Consider the following 21368-nt stretch of genomic DNA (forward strand, 5'->3'; position numbering starts at 1 on the left):
TCCAAAGGACCAATTTTTTTTCTAAAACGAGAGAAAAGTGAAGAAATTAGTGAAGATCATGGTATCATACAAAACTTCACAGATAGGGTAAAAAAGATACCCTATCATAATTTGGAGGGTCCTCAGAGATCCTGTTATAAAAATTCCAGACCTCCTGTCTGGAGATGCCAGAGGTGGAAGTGGGGGAGATGGAGGATGGAACACGAAATATTTCTCCCTCATTGCATGTACAGTCATGCGTCACGTAACGTTTCAGTCAATCACATGTACGACTGTGGTCCCATAATATAGTAGACTGCAAAAAATTCCTATTGTCTAGTGATATCATAGTCATCCTAATATTGTGCAATGCGTTACCTTTTCTGTGTTTAGATATGGTTAAATACACAATACTTAGCATTGTGTTAGAATTACCTACAGTATTCAGTACAGTAACATGTTATACAGGTTTGTAGACTGGGAGCCATAGCCTATGCCATATAGCTAGGTGTGTGGTAGGCTATTACCATCTAGGTTTATATAAGTACATCCTATGGTCGTACAACAACAAGATCACCTAGTGACACATTTTCAGAACATATCCCCATTGTTAAACAATGCCTGACTGTAATTCACTTCAGGGGCAGATTTGATTTCTACCCTGTTTGAAAATTCTCAAAACTCATCTGTCTCTGGGCGTATGCTTGGTGTCCTGAGTGGGTGGTAGCAATGCGTGACCTGTCCCTACCTGGATGCAATTAATGGGCATAGATGGTGTAACTTATGAGTGAATTGATAAGGTGCCTCTACATTCTGAGTCTTCTAGCACTTTGGTTGGAGACCTCAATATGCTGTTCTCTTCTACAGGTAGCATATGCCACATGCATTCTGTATTGATCATTCCAGCAATTTGACAAAATAGTATTGTTCCTTTATGATTGGTGATGCTAATATGTGTTTGTCTTTATTGCTGATATTTGTGACCCTTATTCTTGACTATAAAGGCAAGGCATCTTTGACTATACTCATCTCTGCAAAAAATAAAACCCCACATATGTACTCTTTTTACTTATGTGCAGACAAGGTCACCCAACCAATCCTCTTAGTAGTTTTCATTCTGGACTAAGTTGACAATAATTTTGGGAACCTCATTGTCTTTATTTGGTCATCACATATTTATTATAAACTATCAGTGACCCTGGCTTGTGCTCAGTGGTGCATTGAGAGGGTGGTGGGTCAAGGCACACACACAAATGCAACACGCACACACACACACACACACACACACAAAGATCTTTTGTCATTGTAGTCTGTTCTGTTTCCTTACACTTTGCATAAGCTCAGTTCTTTTCATCTTTACAAAACAAAATATTCAGTGGAGACTGAGGGCAGGGATGTGGGAGGCTATATTTTTCCCCATTCTGAAAGACCAGATGAGATGTGTTTTGGCTTTTACAAAACTAAAAGGAGTTGCCTTTTCATGTATACTTTAGCGTGACTTGATGCCACAGGTTAGGGGATAGGGTTGAGACTTTTCAAACTTACCTTTCACAGGTGTTAAAGAAAAAATTCTCACCCCCACCCCCAGTCCTAGAGGGACAACCCTGGGATGTCTTTGGAGAGCGCTGAGCATTGTAGTAGTTGAGGGTGGTTGTGGGCTATGTATTAAGTTATGCCTCCTCCTCAAAACACGTAATTAGTTGGTAAGCGCTGTGGAAATTTGGGACATTAGAGTGGTGTTTTGAAACTGATAAAGAAGAGTCAAATGCTGTAAAACTAATTTTTGATACAGGAAAAAGGTAGAAGGTTTTAAAGAGTACTGACACCCCCACCCTCACCCCTGTTTACTTTCTGTGAACATATTAAGTGAGGCTCGGATTGGCTTGTTTTGTTTCCTACCTGACCTTTGAAAACTGAGTAGGATGACACTTCCTGTAGCGTAATTTGAATACAGCATCCAGATCAGGATCTGAACTCCTGGCTTTGTTGCACACTAGAGTGGTGGATTTTTCTTTTTTCCTTCTCTAGACCTCAGCTGAGCACATTTGAGAAATGGGAGGGTTAGCTTGGGTTGTCTGTAAGGTTGTTTTCTACCTGTAATTACACCTCCTTGATTCTAAGAGATGAAAGTCCTTCAAACTTGGGAAATGAAAGGAAAATATATAGAATTCTGTAACCTGCAGAGTTTGAATATCAATGCCATAATTTACTAGCCCTGTGGTCTTGAGCAAGCCACTTAAACCCTGTGTGCCTTAGGTATCTGCAGGCACCAACAGAGTTGTGAAAATCAAAAGTAATATAAAGAACATGTAGCTATACATTGATCACTTTAAAGCTACCTGATGAGAACCCTAAAGTTAACTGTCTCAGAGCTTTCACACTTCCTCTCTGAAAGGTATCCTCAGATGACCATCACTGTGTCCAATGTACTGACCCTTGTAGAGAGAAACCATTCGTTAATGTAAAAAGACCCAGCATTCTGAGACTTCACATATAATCAGTGTACAGATATCCCCTCGGAAGATGGCAGTAATGAGCCCAGCTTTCTTGAACATCAAGGGGAAAAATTAAAAACTGAAGTTTGCTAAATATGTGTTTTGCAGGTTGGACAATCTGCTCAATATGGCTTATGGAGTAAAGAGGTAATGATAGAGGTTCATGATACTCATAATCCCTCTCCACAGTTGATTGGTTTCTTTGATTTTGGGAGTGCCATTCACACCCCTCATAAGTTTTTGTTGGGTTTTATTTTGCATGTGCAACCTAATGAAAAGCTGCTCTTTGAAGCACAATTGACTCAAGAAATTTTTATACCACCAGATCCCACCTGGTCTTTTAAAAACCCATCATTTGTTTCATATTACGTTACGACGTTATAGCATGTTTACATATGTGTTGATCCCTTCCCCTGCCAATCCTGCTTAATTCATGAAGCCAGTTCTAAATATATTTCTTTGCTATTGTGGATGATATTTAGTACAGTGAATAATGGTCATTTCATAACTTATTAATATCTCAGTAGTCTAGCATGTCACTGCAAAGCCACACACAGACCTTGGTCAAAACATGAAATAGTTTATATATTTGTTGGGGGAGGAGAATTATTAAAATTCTTGGGGATGGAAAAGGTATAAGTTTATTGCTATAACCAACCTCTGTTTTTATTTTTTGTGTGTATGTGTGTATTTCCTATTCTGTTTAGTAGGTTTTCTCCAATGACCATTGACGGAATGACCAGTTTGGCTGGAATTAATATCCCTGGGCACCCTGGAACAGGGTGGTGTATATTTGTGTACAACCTGGCTCCTGACGCAGATGAGAGTATCCTGTGGCAAATGTTTGGGCCTTTTGGAGCTGTCACCAATGTGAAGGTCATCCGTGACTTTAACACCAATAAATGCAAAGGTTTTGGATTTGTGACTATGACAAACTATGATGAGGCTGCCATGGCGATAGCTAGCCTCAATGGATACCGTCTGGGAGACAGAGTACTGCAGGTCTCCTTTAAGACAAACAAAACGCACAAAGCCTAATGAGCTCTTGTCCTCAGTCCATTTATATATGAAAACTATACAACAAAGGCAAGTTAAGAGAAACTTTATACATTAGTAAATGTCTTTGTAAGTCAGTGTTGAGATGGGGATAAAACGACTACTTAGCATCCTAAGAAATATGTGAGATTTTTTATTGCTAGTATTTGAATTAAAACTTCTTAAATATCTTTTATGTTTGAATATGGACAAGAGGTACAGGGTTTTTACCTGTCACATTGCATTCTATTGCCTTCTTTGAAGAAGGTGGACCTTTTAAAGTGTTTCAGCTAAGGGAAGACATTTCTTTTCTTTTTACATAACTGCCTTGAATCTGTGAGTAAATATTGAGGCTTTGTGTTGTAATTCTTCAGTTGGTTGTGTCTTTTTTTCCCCCCTTTTTTTCCTTTTCCTGATTAGCTTTGCGTTTGGTTTACATTTAAAGCATTGCTGTTATGTCTGTTTAAGAAAAGTATTTTGAAGTTTACATTTTTATTTATGAAGTTTAAAACAGTATTTATTTTGTAATTATGATTTGGGTTGGGGAAGGGGGGGCTACATTATAAACGCTTATTGTAAGAATACTGGAGAACTTTTCGTAAAGCAGTACCTTGCCAAAGAGATAAGAGCCTCTTTGATGTGGGTTTAAAAAAAGCATCTATTTTTATAAAAAAGAAAATTTGGAGAAACTTTTTACTGGTCCTGGAACAAATATTTTGACTTGAATACTTTGAGAAATCTCTTCATATGACACCTAGTGAGCTTTTAAAATTTACCAGGAAATTTGCAGCGGTTGGAAAATTTAGAAAGATTTATGGTGTAGAAAATACTTTTGAGATCTTTGTATGAAAGGAGTAGAATCAATGGGGGGAAACACTGCTGGTTTCATTTTTGTAATCACCAGTGGAGCGTCTGATCATCCTGGTTATTATGTGATAGGTGGCTCACATTGATTTGTGATTTTGAAACAAATAAAAAAAATTTACAAAAGAATATATTAAGAGCAGGCAAGAAATTTAAATTACCGAGAGATGGGGGAAAAAATCTGTTCTTCCTAAAGAAATCCCTTCAGATAGAGCTCATGGTGTTTAGTGATGTACTTGCAGTATTGTTTGAAGAATTGTTTTGTCTTAAGGAAAAAAGATGTTGCACATGATTTGTACTGCAGCAAATCAGCAAAAGTGATCTGAGTTGGATATATTTGAAGGTATTTTGAAAGTTACGTTCAAGGCTAACACCTGAGCTTTGTGTAATGTAAATAAGACCTTGTGTTTATGAACCTTTCAGCTAATTTATTTTTTTTTCCCTTACATGCCAAGTGATGTTCAGGTTTTGAATGTTTTTGTATCAGTTTTTTCCTTTGTAAATGGCATTAACATTGTTACTTGAGGTCTTGCTTAATCACTTTTGTTGTCCTGAGGACTTGAATTTACAGTGCATCAGATTTGTTGCTAATTTTGTCTGTAGATAGTCTAGCTTCAGCTGTTTATGGTGATGCTACATTTTCGTTTATAAATATGTTTGTGGTATAAAAAAATGAGTATAACCATAGGTTTTGAACAAATTTCCTTACATTTTTCATACAAAAATCATAAATATCTGTATGCTATTGAAATTTAACTTTGTATGATGCTTAAACCACTATTTGGGGAAATAATAAAATAAGTCTTTACCATGTATGAAAGAAATTTTAAAAAATACAAAATATTTTCTGATTAGCATCTAGCTTATAATAAATTTTCAAAAAAGCTGAAGGCAAAAATGCCTTCATCAGGATGCACTGAGAACTATATAGTTACGTCCTGCTTTTTGTATAAACTGAGATGCTCACATGCTTCCCCTTAGAACAGGCAATGTGCTATGCATAACATAGTTGTACATTATCTTTGCGGTTGCTTTGAGTTTTATTTTTTATTATTTAAAATTGTAGTTATAAAATTTTTCAGTATAGTACAGTACATATACTGTGAGGCGCGTGCTAAAGTGAATAAGCGAGTTTTCATGCTGACCCACTCAATGCTATTCAGAAATCAATTGGCTTAGCACTTTCTCATATCCTTAGGTGCATTTAGATTGTCAGAGTTAACCTTCTGCGTTTAAAAAAAGAAAAACACTAAAAAATAAAATACATGTATATACTTAAAAAAAAAATAATAAGGTTTCCCTCAAGGGAAAACAGCAGCTACATGCTTCTTTCCTATACTACTGTAGCAAACCAAGGCATTGATGAGAGGGCATGCAAATTGTGCTTCACTTTACAGTGTTTATCAGAGCACTTAATAAAATGTAAGGCTGGTATTTATTTGAAGTTGTACAGTATGACTTAATTCACATCTGTTGGAATAGAAAATATATTCTGTTGAGTATTTAAGAGGCTGTACATGTTTTCTTTTGTGTTTGGATTCTTTGTACTTTTTCATGTTCAGTACATCAATAAACAAAGTTGAAGGGAAAGAACAGTGTGGTGAGTAGGTCTTTATACACAATTCGGGGGTACCTGTGCTCAGTCTAATAAGCAGACTTGCTTTCTTGAATTAAAAGAAGTTCCCTGAGAGTTTTAGTGGAAAGCAGTGTTACCTCTTAGAATTCCAAAAGGCAAGTTAATTGAAGTAGAACGTGCAAAAAATTTTTGGACTGAATGACACCTTCTGATTAGTTTTCAAATATTGCTAAATGAGTAATTCTCACAGGAGAACATACTCTCATCTGCTAGTTGTAAAGTTTGGGAAATTGGATATCGACACCATTTTATGGCTGGGATTCAACCTTCAGCTTTTTGCACAAATAATCACCCTTACACGTGAGTTAAAAACCAAATAGAAGGAAAGTAGCTTACTGGGCGTCCGCTGGCAATCTTTAATTCACTCATGAGATTAAGTGTTGGTGTATGAAAGTTACTTTTTTGCACAAATGCTAGATTGTCAAGAGATTCTTCCCTAAAATCAAATTCAGTTTCTGTTAAGTTAGTGTTGTTGTGTGTCACACACGTTACAAACCATGAACTCTGCCAACCCCGTATTTCGCATACAAGTTCAGTTCTTGTATACACCCTTAACAGATCTGTGAAGGAAAAAAAGATTTCCTGCTGATCTTTTGTGAAAGGATTCTACTTCTATAGAACTTCAGACAAATGAGTATAATAATGAAACACTCATTTTTTTAAACAAAGTATACTGAATGACTTAATTTTATTGTATCTGTCGGCTTTTTTGGCAGGAGCCATTCTAAAAGTAATTGTCTTGAATTCACAACCTACTAGTCAAGAGCATAGTTGAGTGACAAGGCACTTCCTTTTTTCAACATGCAATTAGTCTTAAATCTCCATACTCCCTATTCTTCTTATATGAATTTAATACTCTAATTTTGTGATGTTGGAACATCCTCCCCTCACCTCTCTCCTCTTGCGTGCTTTATCGGTATTTTGATTGGTTTGCATGTCAGCAGTTCTTTTATAATTGAGCAGATAGTGGAAAAATTCTCAGCAAAGGAAGTTGGTATAGTAACTACTGGTATATTTGAGGAGAAATTTTGTTTTTCTCTCTTTTTTACCTGTGCTTGGAAATTGTCTGAACAATATTGAAATTCAGTTTTAGAGCGGCCGACGTGAAGTTCTTGATGTTAACATCATTTTACATTGTTTTAATCTGAGAAAAAAAGTTAGCAATTTAACCTCACTGTTTTCTAAGATAAACAGATTGCAAGATTTCTACTCTTTATAAGAGGTTTACAAATGAATTGTAGTGGAAACTGACAACTACTTGCTTACAGCGTTACCTAGAACAAAGAAAATGCGTTTTTTAATAAGTTTGTTGAAATTGTAGTACCTAGGCCTATTAACCTACCTATGGAGCAATATGCCATATACCTTTTATTGGGTAGAAGAAAAAAAGAGGGGCATTTAGCTTTTTTATGCCTCTGTTATACTGGAACCTCAAACAGTGGGACCAAACAAATACTGATAAAATCATGACAGTTTATTATTATTGGATGAAGAGCATTGATATTCTGTCATTGCAGTTAATAGCCCATATTTCTCTACTTCTAGTAGAGAAATATTCACACTCTTCCTCTGAAAATTTCCAAAAGTAGTAGGCCCATCTCCCTTCAAGTTGGAAAGATTGAATATTTACACCACTAATACAGGTATCCTGTTGATATAGGATGGACCTTATTGAAATTAACCTTTCTAGAATTCTGGCTCATAGAAATAAACACATCTTTTGGTTGGTCAGCACATAGTTATCTACCATACTGTGCCCTGGGTCTATAAAAGTGAGCAAAATACAGCTCTTACCTTCTTGGATACCACCTAGAAGGGAGGATTAACAAGCCAACAGGTTACGACTGCAACGTCCTAAGTGCTATGATAGCCCAGGAGCAGCTGGCAAGCTAGTTTGCTGTAGTTTTTATAAATCCAGTTACAACTCAAAAAAGTAAAACCTGTTCTACTCCTCTTATAGATGCTTCTTTTCCTTTCTTGGACTAATTGTTGGCTAATTGTTTAATTTTCAGTCTGACAGTGGTATCACTTAGTTTCGCAAATCTTTGAATGCTGTCATACTCAAGTTGTCCAGATCCTTTCTTTAAAAAACGCAAAGCTACTAATAAACAGTAAGACATTGTGGATCTGAATAACTGGATGGCGTGAGGTATCTGGCTGATAGTCTTGCTCTCTCTAAACATAAACTATGGAGTGACAATTTTGAATGTACTAATATAGTAAAGTACCCTGGGTATTAAAAGTATGCCTGATGGGTTTTACCCTACCTTAAGACTCACCACTATCTTAGGATCTTAAACTTAGTATTAACATTACTTTTGGTTTAAGTAACTAAAGATGTAGGTGAGGACTACAATAATACTCAGCCTCAAAATCACTCATAGGTATTTTTTCAAATAAATACCTTATAGCAACCTTATAAATACAATAAAACAGTCTATTTCTGCAGACATAAATATGTGGAAGACATACGCCTTTCTGCTCCCCTGGAGCCTGTCATGCTCTAGAAGACTACATCTGCAAGTAACTACAGTAAAGTGTTATACACAAAGTGCATTAAAAGAGGAGGAAGGGGAGACTCCTAATGTTGCATGTAGTCGGGGAGAAGGTTGTTCCTGGGATGGGAATGCTGAGCCACACAGAAGTGGCAGCAGTTGAGCTGCATCAGTAAGGGTAGGTGGGATTTTAAAAGATACCGGGGGAGGCAATTCAAGAAGAGATCCCTGTGATCAAAGACATAGGCAAGCCTCTATCTACCTCTATTATTTCTGGAGAATTAAGTCATACTCAGTCTAGACTTATGAGTTCCTTGGACATTTTCGTGTCCATGACTAGTTAAGTCTAAAAAAATACCTAAACAGCAAAACTTTTTGTTTTCTTGCCCATTTCTACTGCAACACTAAAGATTACTTGCCATAATAGATAATGTGTGGTTTGGGGAGTTCCATAGAACTTGCTAGGGACATTCATCTCTTTTAAGAGAGACATTTATTTGGGGTGTGTCAGGCAGTGTATGTGAAAAGATCAAACAAAAACAGAATCTCTCCAGCAACGGAATACTGATCTTTTTCTCCCACTATTGTACCTATCAAACTCTATTGTTAAGATGATAAAAGTTATCATTTTTTAGGATTTATACTATTTCTAGTGTTATAGTACCTGATTCATTCCTTTCTTGGATATGTATTTTACACCCTTCTTACCTGTATCACTCAAGCATCACCTTCATTGAAGGTGAGGGAAAAATTATAAAATTCAAATATTTCTCAGATATATGCAAGATGAGGTTTTAGTTTGATAGGTTGCCTTTTTTTTTTTTTTTTTTGGTGTTTGGAAACTCAATAACCATTTCAATGATGGACCTTGCTGGGTTTTTTAAATCCTGTAAGGCCCTTTGACCTACAGGTTGTTGATAGCCACATGCTGTCTCTAATGCTGATTTTCATGGTGTACTCCTTTTGAGAATGCTCCTCGTCCTGTTGAATGCATGCTTCAGAAGCAACCCGCCCATCTGTGGATTTTCTTGCAGACGTGATGAGACCAGCAGCCATTCTCAGGGTGACTCACCCTTTGGAATGAAACACAGTTGTCAAGGTAGTTTTGTTATCTGGATTGCGGGTTTGTAATTGCAGTGTGGCAAAGGTGCAACAGCTGGCCATGAGCATGGGGGAGGGAGGTCATGACCCATAAATCTATGTAGGCATCCAAAAGATGCAGTGCTTCATTCCTTGGACCTTGAAGAAAAAAAGTAGCCCATCAGGAAGTACCATTGAGCACCTTGTTGAAAGAAAATCCCCGTACTTTTACATCCATGTTATAGATCATCTATTTCTTTAAAAATGTTTTGTTATGCCTTAGGTAGTAGTAATTACAAGAAATAATGCAGATTTTCACACCGAAAAAAAAAAAAAAAACCTGGGTTACTATCAGAAAGGTTAAGCAGATATTACTATAAATGCTGAACCAGAAATTGTAGTTGTTACTGTATGAAATGTTCTTTAGTAGAAATTTCATCTCTTGAGAATGTTTGCTGTAGTGTGTTGTCTGTATGTAGAGAACTATATGTTGAATATATTCTGTTTTTCAGGAGTTACTCTTAAAGAAGTACCTGTCTTCTATTCATACATTGCATAAAGAAGGCCTCCTTGCTTAAGTAAACTGCTACTTACGTTTTCTGTCTTAAGATGGCCTGAGGACCAGATGATAAGCCAAGCATTAAAGGGTGGTGAGAACTTTTCATAAATTTAGTCTGAAACTTATCCTAATCTTAATAATGAAAATTTATTTTATTTTTTGCTGAAATAGTAGTACATCTTAAAAGTTGTGCTTCCCAAGCTCGTTTATGTCATGAGTGCCTGTCCTGAGGGGGAACCTTTATCTCCACACACGTACAACCACTTCTAGGCCTAGCAGCACACCAGGGCTTATGTGTGGGAAGCTCTGATTTAAATACTTTACTTTTTTAAAATTTCCTTTCTTTCACTAAGTGTACATCAAGCGCCTACTCTGTACCAGTCACTATGCTGTAAGATTTAGGCTGAAGACTTAATTTATGTTCTATTTCTCAGTCTAATTTTGAACAGCTGAAGTGTTGGAAGACACTTCAGTGGTCTTGTTCAGCACCCCTTATTTTGCAGATGTATGAGCCAGACCCAGAGAAGTTAAGGTTCTCCAAGATTTTTTGCTAGCCTGAGACCTGGCACTTAAACCCAGCCCTCCCCACTCTTGGAACTCTGTCCTTCCTACCATCAAAGTACTAAAACACAAGCTGAATTACTTTAATAAGCTGTGTCCTTTTATGATGTCGGATTTTTGAAATCCTTCAGGATATGTATGGCATCTAGAAGTTGAACATAGGTAAGTGCATATAGTATTTTTTGATGCGCTCAGAATCATTTACCTCCCTTAAGAATAATTTCAGTCAATAATAATATAGTCACTGTCGAAAATGCATAAAGTACAAAAAAATACAAGTCAAAATATACTCAGTCCTTTCATGGAAAGAAAACATTTTTTAGTACATTTTGTCTCTGCCTCTTTATTTTTAATCCTTTCTACAACACTTTTAAACATTCAGATTTGCTTTTTTCTTTAATAAAGTCTTTTTGCTTTTTTAATTGTGTGCTATGTGTATATGGATAATATTTTTTGAGACATAAAATAATGCATTTCTGATTTTTAAGACATGTCAGAGCTGTTGTCTGTTTTTTGTTATATTGATTGTTGCTGACATCATGTCAGGGAGGTATAAAAATCAGGAGTTTTGTGTGGTTTCCTATTACAAGTGTATTTCTCCAGGCTTTATTTTTATTTTTATTTTTATTTTTTTAATTTTTTTTTTGGTGACACGGAGTCTCACCCTGTCGCCCGGGCTGGAGTGCAGTGGCACCATCTCTGCTCACTGCAACCTCCGCCTCCCAGGTTCAAGAGATTCTCCTGCCTTAGCCTTCTGAATAGCTGGGATTACAGGCGTTTGCCAGCACGCTGAGTTTTTTTTTTTTTTTTTTTTTTCTATTTATAATAGAGACAGGGTTTCACCATGTTGGCCGGGCTGGTCTCAAACTCCAGACCTCATGATCCACCCACCTCAGCCTACCCAAAGTGCTACAGGCGTGAGTCTCCAGGCTTTTAAAAAGGCTAAAGACAGATTAAGTCCAGACACTAAGATGATCTCTCCAAACCTCAGTTTGGGGTAGTGATGCCTAAATGACTACTTGCCACTGTGTTCGGTGGGCAGTTTGGTTGCAAACATCAGCTATGCAGTACGGTCACGGATAGGGAGAGAACTATGAAGCTACTTTTTCTCTCTATGGACAGAGGGCAAGTAGATGTCATAGGGTACTGATAACTACTTCTGTCCTTTCTTTTCTTAGCAAAAGAAAATGCTTCCTTCCCTAATGGGGACAGGAGGAGAGGACGACGATGAACCCAATTGTGGGTGAGTAATTTTTCCTCCTCCTTCCTGGGTCTGTGATTGCGGTGATGTTCTGTCTTGCAAGGGTCTGGGTAAATACTGGCTCCTTATTGCTTGTGCTCAGAGAAGTAGCTGATGGTAGAAGAGCACTTTTAAAGGAATTGATGAGACTGAAAGCTGCTCGTTAGAGTGCACCTGGATCCTGCCATGACATCACAGGCGGACCATAAACAGCTCTCCAGAAAGCACGACAGCCTTTTTTCACCCCTTTCTTAACAATGAGACGTAGATTGGGCTTGTTCTCTATTCAAGCATCCTTATGAGTAAATGTCTATTTTTATGGTAGAGCTGCACTTTAAAAATAGCTCCAATCAGTGCGACTCTTTTCCCCCATATGTTAAAAAGTTATACATGAGTTAAAATATCTCAGATTGCTTAAATTCTTCCAAACGCAAGGCACATTCCTTTTTCCTTTTTTTTTTTTTTTTTTACTGTGGGGGAGGGGGTTAGGTGGGTGGGAGGGGCGAATTAACTACAAAATAAGGACTTTCAGGGCCTCCTTAACTCTGTTTCAGACTTTTTAGCAGTAGCAAGATTTTTAAACCAAGATTTGAGATTTCTGAGTTAAAAAATTCATTAATATTTGGTGGATACAGTCTCCTTCCTGAAGCGATTGTTTATTTTTGTTGCTGAGAGCAATTAGCTAGAACAGTCACAGTTGCAGCTGTTAGATACTATAAGCTCCAGCGGAGATCACAAAAGGCCTTATGCACATTTAGAGTCTGTATTTGGATTGTTGTTAATGGGTGATTCTTCTGGAGTCTACTGTGTTAGCAAATTCGATTGGGCGATCCTGAGCCAAATCAAATGTACAATGGGATCATCAGCATGCTGTGTTGATCAGAGTCACTTAAACACCTTGCTGCTTTGTGCAAGCCAGGATGGCTGTGGCTGCATGTGCAGAAAGAACATGTACTGTTCCTTTGCATGAATCCTCCCCATGCAAACCTGGATGTGACTCATCTCAAAACATTATGCTGTTTTCTCAGGAATTTTTCCTTTTGTGTTTACTTCTTGTTTGCTGTTTTTGACTTGTTGGAGCTTTTGTGAGATAATCTGCATGTGCACGCATGAGAAAGAGATTCACAGATACAATCTGGTGCCCATTGATTTATGTCTTTTGGAAAGAGTATCTTCTTAGAGAATCTTGGCTCCAGTTTAATGGCTGACACTTCAGAAACAGCAGCTCAAATGAAGGAGTTGTTTCAGTATTTTTCTAGTGTCTGTACTTCTGCCTATGAATATCATTTTGGTGAAGGAGTGTATATTTCTGTGCATATCCATAATCATACTGCCTTAGGATTCACAATATGCTTCGTGTATGAGAATTTTTTATTGGGGTATAGGACACGGAATGGGAAATGTCTCCTTGGGGTAGGATGTGCCCCGCCTGACAGGGAAGGTCCATTTGCATTCTAACCTTCTTGTGGTACTTTGTGTAACTTTTTCTTCTTCTTGGAGCTGCTCTTGCTGCCAGCAGCCTCTTCAGGTCCACTGCTGACCGGCTCCTTCCCCTTTGAAGGAGAATTTCCTGTTTTTTCTTAGCGACGATCCTGTTGCCTGCCTCTTTGGGATCACTAACTGCTTCCTCCTTGAGTGAAGATGTTTTCCTCTTGGGAAGACTGATGCTGCCAGGGGTCTCTTCTCGATGGTTACTGACCAGTTTCTCCTTGGAAAAAGATTTCCTTTTATTAGGTTTGGAGAAAGAGTTAGATGGGTCTTTCATTCCATTCTCCTGAGGAGCCTCCTGGGGCTTTTGCTTTTTCTTCTTTTTGGGTTTTACACTTGTCTTTGCACACTCCTCTGGAGTTCTGTTTTCCAAAGATGAGACGGCAAGTGCAGCTAGCATTTCTTTTCCTTCTTTAAGCATTTCTACTCCTGTTTCTCCAGCTTCCTAATAATCTCAGCAGCCATTTTCTCTGCCTGAACCATTTCTGTCTTCATGACATCCGTTTTCTTTCATAGGATCTCTCCACTCTCATAGAAAGACAGTCTCTCTTCAACTTGTTCTTGAAGCTTCTCCCCAAATACGCTATGAGCACCTCAGCAGAGTAGTCGATTTGCGAGGCAATACTGCATTTGTTTGCCAGGTATTGGGAGATGCGGCCTTTATTCCTGGCAGCTGCTTGGCCAGTGAAGATGGAGTGGAAAATGAGTCCATATTTTGGTGTATTACCCTTTGTCATCAGGGCTCCGGAGACTTGGTCCCTTTTCCGGGCCCTGGGAAACAATATGCTTTTACGTACATTTTTTCTCTGATTCTCACAACCTGTGAGGCAGAGAATTCTGTATTGTTCCCATTTTACAGAAGTGTACATAATCTTAGAGTTGATAAATAGCAGCACCCGCTTACTTTTGTGTACTGTTGCCATGTTGTGGAAATAAGAAAATGCGTATTTTGTATATTCTGTAGCTAAAGCAAATTGATGGACTCCCCTACATTCAAAAGGCTGGTAGAGATTGCCCTAATTGTAGGACTAGTTTATAGTAGCTTCATAGTAAGTGGAATCAGGAGATGTTACCATGTCTCTTTTCGGGAAAATAATTTGAGAATATTGGAGGGTTTTGGTAATTGTATTATAAGTGGGAATCTAAAGTGTACATTGAAATTTTGTTTCCTGCTAGCTAGCATAAATTAATTAGAAGTCATTACATTTTGATGAGATTTAGGCACTTACATGAAGATATTTTTAGAGCAGCTTTTCAAATGGCAATTCATTGACCAGATGGCAATCTGAGTAGCCAGCTTAGATCTATTACTAAGTCAAGTAGTGTAGTTCTTTAATCACACCTCCCTGCAATAGAAATTTTCATACAATTGGAGAGGTATTAAATGCTGGTATATTTTATCTAGTAATTTATCTAGTAATTTTAATAAAACTTTTTCTGTAAATATTTTTCTCTCTGGATAACGATTTTTAAATAATACTATAGTCTCCTACCGTATTTGTGTTTTGAATTGACCACATGCAAATTTCAGCAAATGCAAGACTTTCTTCCCCTTTTCCTTCTAATGAAGATTAAATAATTGTAGTAGTGTGAATTGTTGATGGATTTTTTTTGTTTCTTTAAGACAATTTATATTTTATCTGTTTGGAAACCAAGCCAATATATACTAGGGCACCAAAATCATTAGAATTGAAGTGTATCTATTAGACAATGTTTTTTAATACTCAGACTTGATTTTAATACTCAGTATTTGAAAGCAATGTGGTAACATCATCTTGAATAAATTAGTTAAGGACCCATCAGAGATACAAAAAAGTGAGATGAGAAGGATGTGGAGCTGTGAGTGAGGATAGATGGGTTGACCAGACCTCTGAGCAGAGGGATCAGTGAGGGCACCTCTGTGTCGTGCTCTCCTTTCCCACACAGTGGGCAGGAGCCCTGGGCAAGGAGTGGAGGTAAATCAGGAAGAACTCCATTAGGAAGACTTCTGAATGAAATTTTGGACAGTGATCCTGAGATTTTGAAGACTATAGACAGCTGTATTGGGCTCAAAGTAAAACATCAGATCTTAGCTGAATCATGTCTCAACAAATATTGAAACACTTGTAAAACATTTTATCTTCCACTGTGGCTCTCAACTTAGGTATGCATGATAACTCACCTTTGGAACTTATTAATACAGATGCTTCAGACACAACTGGGTTCTGATTCAGTGGCTCTAGGGTAAGTCTCAGACAGGCTTTATAACAGACAGGGCTTTTTCAGCCAAGGCAGAGGCACATTAGTGGTTGGAGTTAGCTGGAAAGGGTATAGGAAATCTGAGGTGTTCCTGCTCTGCTCGTTCCTCCTCCTCCTCTGTTGTGTTCTCTCCAGGGTCCGGGAACCCTGTGGTTGTCTGTTTCTATACCAGTTGACACCCAGAAAACATATTTGACTAAATGATTTGAGTCAAGCACTGTGCTAAGTATTTTCTGTGCATTATCTCACTTAACATTATGAGAGAGATACTCTAATCCAATTGTACAGAGGAATAAAATGAGACTGAAAGAGGTTTAAAAACTTGTCCAAGGACTATAATTAGCAAATTGTTAAGCTAGATCTGCAACTCGTGTGACTTCAAAACCTGCAGTCTTAACACAGTGTACTGTAATGGTTAATAGTAGGTGGCCTTGATAGAAATATTTTACCCTTCAGTGAGGTGGTTTGGTTTTACTGCTGAAAATACATCACCTGGAAAAGAGTCTAGCTGGGCTTTTTGTGTGTGTGAGGGGAAGTCTATAATACATACATAACTTAGCTCATGTTTTAGCTTTCTAGACTGGAAAATCCCCTAGAGTAGTACCTTTCTTGCAGGTCAGTTTGGTGTTTCTTTCCTTCTGTATCCACCACAGTTCCTTGAGCATTGTGAGCACTCAGAATGCATGTAGGATACATAAAAAGGGAGAGTGAAGTCTGAGGAGTTATTACCTACTCACAGTTAGGGTGTGAGGCCTGGCTCATTCTAAAATGTATTTTCTCTATCAAAACGTTAGTGCTGATAATATTCGTTGTGGGTTTTTTGTTTGTTTGTTTGTTTGTTTTACATTTTGGATTTGCTTGCTTCGAGGGTGTGTCAGGGTTGAAAATAATGCCTAAATTATAAAACAGTGACTCCAGGAAAAGTATGGAAAAGGAATTAATATGTTTCTAGGGAAAGTGCAAGTGTACACACTCAGTAAACTTTGCTACATGTTGTTTCTGTTCTTGGATAAGAACGTCTTCTAAGTGTGAATGTTTCTTATATAAAGTTAGTGATATAAACAATTATAATGTCTTCTGTCTTGGACAATATATAAACTGGTCCTGTGTCTGAAGTGTGTGTGTCTCTCTCTCTGTCTCTGTGTGTGTGTGTGTGTGTGTGTGTGTGTGTGTGTGTATCAGTAAAAATCAGACAGATGTAAAGAAAAGTTGAAATGTCTGGTGTTCTATTTCTTAAGAGGCCAGGTGAGTGGTATTTAGTGTACACTTATAAACACACGACTTCATAACTTTCCTCTTTTTGATGGAACTATTATGGTGTTAATAGCCAGAAAGTAACCTGATATGCTTGAATTTACTCTTAGTAGTAGAATATCCTCTACTTAGAGTTGATAGCTTGACTAATGCCACTTACTCACCAAAGCCGAATCCTAAGAGTCATACAACAATATCAGGAGGCTACGTGCATGTGGAGTTCTTAGGTGTACTTGGGCAGATATTTCTCTTAGTGTCAGACTTTTATATAAAACTGTCTTGCCATTATTGCTTTCCTTTGCTGAATGTAGACCGTGACCTAATTACTAATTTTCGTAATTCTGAAAGGTACATATTCCCTAATGGAATAAGGGGTTAGGGTTTTAGCTTCTTTCATCATCACAGAATAAGATGGAAAGATGAGTTATCTGTTTCTAGGTAAGTGAACGAAAAAGATGAAAGCATGTATCCTGACTAAAGCATGGTCAGAGTCAAACTTCTTGGAGTAGAACCCAGATTATTTCCTTTTTGTCTTGTGGTATGTGAACCTCTAAGAGGTAAGAAAGCTTGCAAGCTTCAGTGGAACCCAGTTCAGATGAAAATCTTCATTTTTCTGTCTTCAGAGACAAGAGAACATTTGTTCTTTTGGTGGCAAGATAAGCAATTATCTTAACTGCTTTTTATGTGTAGAAAATTATCTTGGTAGCAGTTACGGGTATTTCTGTTTTTGCTGTGTTCATGCTTGCTGTTGTACCCATAAGGAGTAATAAGCCTTGTGGATTAGTTGATGCAAATGCCTTCATTTGGCAGGTGAGGAACTGTGGTAAAGGAAAAGTGATTGACTTGACTAGTGTTAAGCACTCTGTGTGATTAGAACCACAGACCTCTATGTACCAAGCTGTGATTTAGAAACTGAGTAGTATCATATGAGTGAAATCATACCTAAAAGTATTGAAATACATTTTACAGTAGCACTTGCTATCTAAATTGACGTGCATAAACATGAAGGATATGGACTTTCCTGAAATAAAATGTGCAGTATTTCAGATAGTGTTCTAATTACTTACCACCATATCACCTTCAACATGACATAATCTTGGTTGCCAAAGTAGATTGCTAATAAATTATTATAATACATAGAATAAGAGCACTGGACTCTGTTTTCAAGGTCTTGCTGTTCTAAGTATGGCCCATGGGTCAGCAGCATTGATATCTTTTGGAAATTTGTAAGAAATGCAAACTTACTGTATAATAGCTTCTACCCCTAAACGATTGAGCCATAATCTGCATCTTAACAGAAGTCCCAGGTCGATCCATTCGCATATTAAAGTTTGAGAAGAAGTGATGTGAGGCAGTGTTTCTTGAACTTGAGCATTCTTAAGATTGACCCAGACGGCTTGTCAAAACATCTATACATAGATTCCTGGGCCCAAAAATTGATTTCGTAGGCCTGCATTGGGAGTTGTCTTTTCCCTGGACATCTCGCAGCTTTGGTTGGATGGCTTGCAGGGCTGGGATATTCCAAGTGTCATTTAGGTGGTTGAACTCAAATAGTTTAAGATCGTGTCTTAGTCCATTTTATGCTGTTATAACTGAGTATCACAGACTGGGCAACTTCTTTTTAAATTTTATTTTAAGCTCTGGAGTACATATCCAGGATATACAGGTTTGTTACACAGGTAAACGTGTCCCATGATGATTTGCTGCACCTATCAACCCATCACCTAGGTATTAAGCCCAGCATGCATTAGCTATTTTTCCTGGTACTCTCCCTCCCCCTACACAGGCCCCAGTGTGTGTTGTTCCTCTCCCTGTGTGTATTTGTTCACATTGCTCAGCTCCCACTTGTAAGTGAGAATGTGCAATGTTTAGTTTTCTGTTCCTGCATTAATTTGTTGTGGATAATGCCTTCCAGTTCCATCCATGTCCCTACAAAGGATATGATCTCATTCCTTTTTATGGCTGCATAGTATTTCATGGTGTATATGTACTACATTTTTCTTTATCCAGTCTATCATTGATCAACAATTGGGTTGATTCCATGCCTTTGCTATTGTGAATGATGCTGCAAGGAATATACATGTGCATGCATCTTTATAATAGAATGATTTATATTCCTTTAGGTATATACAGACTGGGTAACTTATAATGAACAGAAATTTATTGGTATCATGGTTGCGGAAGCTGGGAAGTCCAAGAGCATGACACCAGCATTTGGGTAGGGCCTTCTTGTTACATCGTCCCATGGTGGAAAGCTAGAGGGCAAGAGAATGTGAGAACAAGGGCAGAGAAGGCCAAACTTGCTTTTCATCCAGAACTCAGTCCTGTGATAATGGCATTAATTCATTCATGAGGGCAGAGCTGTCAATGCCTAATCACCCCCTAATGGGTCTACCTATTACATTGTCACAATGGCAGTTGAGTTTCAACATGAGATTTGGAGGAGACATTCAAACTGTAGCATATCCTTGCAACCAATTCTGGTTACTTTTACCAAGGGCTGGAGGTGGAGTCTACAGTAGTTCCGCATTTATTTGTTTAAAGTTACTCTGCAGAGGGCTATGGTTGATGGAACAAACTGTTCTGTGGTTACTAGAAGTGAAAATCTGTGTAGAGATAAATAGGCCAGAGGAATAATATGCGAACAGTTTCCAGTTAACCATTTAATGGGTTGGCTAGGGGCTTTACTGTCTTTGTCCATGGAAAAGAAAAAACAAATTGCACATCTCTGCTTTTCTAAATTCTGTTTCCTTCTAGGAATTTTGATACCTTCATCATTTCTCTAGCCAAGTACAGCCAACACATATCAGAACCCGGCAGTTGACATGGCCATTTGGTTTTTCCTTTTAAAATTGATTTAGGGCAGTTCTTGAGCAGCCAAGGCTTGGCCACCTCCTACTTTGCCTCAAGGTGTTTTTATGTGTTTATACACTGAGAGCACAGGTACCTTTGAGGGTTGCAAACACTTCGGTTGATCGGTGTGGTCAGGAAGTACTGGCCCTCACCCTTGTAAGACTGCTAAATCTGTAAGACTGAGGAAACAGGTGGATTTGGATATTGGATGAGTTTCAATAGGTATGTTTGTGTTCTTGTCAAAATGAAAATTCTTTTGAGTTGACACGTATTCTTGTTTGTGTTGTAAAATCTTATTATAGCAGTGGCACAGGAAAAATACCCCAAAAGTAAGTTTTTCTAAAGGATCTTTTTCCTGTAATGTTTAAACCATTATTTATCTTCTCTGGTTGGCATCAAGTACTTGATATGTCTTAATAGAAGGGAAAAAAATTGCTTCATTACTCGTAGTGGGTGCAATCCTTAGCAAACTGTACTTTTTAGAGTTTTGGGTAAAGCCTGGGTATGTGAAGTTTTGTTCATTTGCCCTTAATTTTCACTTACCTCCTTTAATAAAAAGTAAGTCATTTATAGATAATATAAAGTAACTGCTAAGAGAGGACATTCCTATATGACACGTGTCAGGATTTTTAAAGCTTTACTGCCTGTAAATTTCTTTTGTTTCAATTTATAAAGGTGTGCTTTTTGGAACAATGTAAGAATAGAAAAGGTTGGATATCTTCAGTTTTCTGTTCATTTTGAACATTGTATATTATATATATTTAAGATATAATACCACAAAGCCATTGGATAATTACAGAAGATTTAGTTGGAAGGCACCACAGGATTAGAAGAAGAAAACCAGTATTTCATTTAGTATCCATTGTTAGCCCTGCCTCGTGTGCAGCACCTCATGGTTCTACAAAATGAGTTGTGTCTTCCACTCTTACAGCTGAGGAAACGAGTGTAAGTAGACTCCCAAGATTTATTTAGAGAGCTAAGATTTAAATTTGGGATTTTAACCTGGCCTCTGGAACCCATTCTCACCATGTACCCTGTTTTATTGAAAGCTGGATAAAATAGATTTGAGTCCATGCCACGATTAAAAATGAAAATACCTGATGACTACTTCAGGGTTGTAAAGCTTTGAATATACGTTTTAATTTGATCTGCAGAATCTTGTGAGATAGATAGGGCAGGTGCAAAGATGCTCATTGGGATTGGGGTGAGAAGGTAAGAATCTGAATCTCAAGGGAACACTGAAGGTTTTGCTGGATGTAACAAAGGCTAGTAAATGGCAGAACCTGGGAGCGAGTGTAAACTCAATCCTGGTGACTCCGAGCCTCATATACTTTCTCATACCTGTCCTACCAGTTTGTTAGAAGTGCATTTAAAAGAGCCTGGAGAATTTAAGTGGAATATTTCAGGATTGTAACATTTCATAAAAAGGGCTGTAAACTATGCCTTTACTTTCACTCCCCCTCATCCTTTCTAAGCTGACTCCAGCAGGAAGCTGTGTGGAGCTGAGCGCCACCTGGATGAAGTGTGTTAATAGTTAGGTTCTGATCTAATGATACTCAGTAACCCATATCTTCAGAGTTTAATTTTCTTG

The 21368-nt window shown here is 37.8% G+C and overlaps 1 protein-coding gene and 1 pseudogene across 17 annotated transcripts in view; one reads left to right on the plus strand and one right to left on the minus strand.

Annotated features, from left to right (window-relative positions):
* The window catches only part of ELAVL2 (ELAV like RNA binding protein 2), a 160241-nt gene extending 154275 nt beyond the window's left edge, over positions 1 to 5966 (plus strand). For 9 of the 17 annotated variants that reach the window (XM_055294064.2, XM_055294050.2, XM_055294054.2 and 6 more), the window contains 2 exons: positions 2583 to 2621; positions 3182 to 5966. In XM_055294064.2, the coding sequence (XP_055150039.1) occupies positions 2583 to 2621; positions 3182 to 3512 (370 nt within the window). In that variant the 3' untranslated portion in view covers positions 3513 to 5966. The remainder of the gene's footprint in view (positions 1 to 2582; positions 2622 to 3181) is intronic. The other 8 variants (XM_055294065.2, XM_055294053.2, XM_055294060.2 and 5 more) reach the window with 3 other exon arrangements.
* Positions 5967 to 12692: 6726 nt separating this feature from the next.
* Positions 12693 to 14000, minus strand: LOC129490762 (nucleolar protein 56-like; annotated as a pseudogene).
* Between the last annotated feature and the right edge of the window lie 7368 nt (positions 14001 to 21368).

Source organism: Symphalangus syndactylus, chromosome 9 (genome assembly GCF_028878055.3).
Source record: "Symphalangus syndactylus isolate Jambi chromosome 9, NHGRI_mSymSyn1-v2.1_pri, whole genome shotgun sequence".
Classification (NCBI taxonomy): domain Eukaryota; kingdom Metazoa; phylum Chordata; class Mammalia; order Primates; family Hylobatidae; genus Symphalangus; species Symphalangus syndactylus.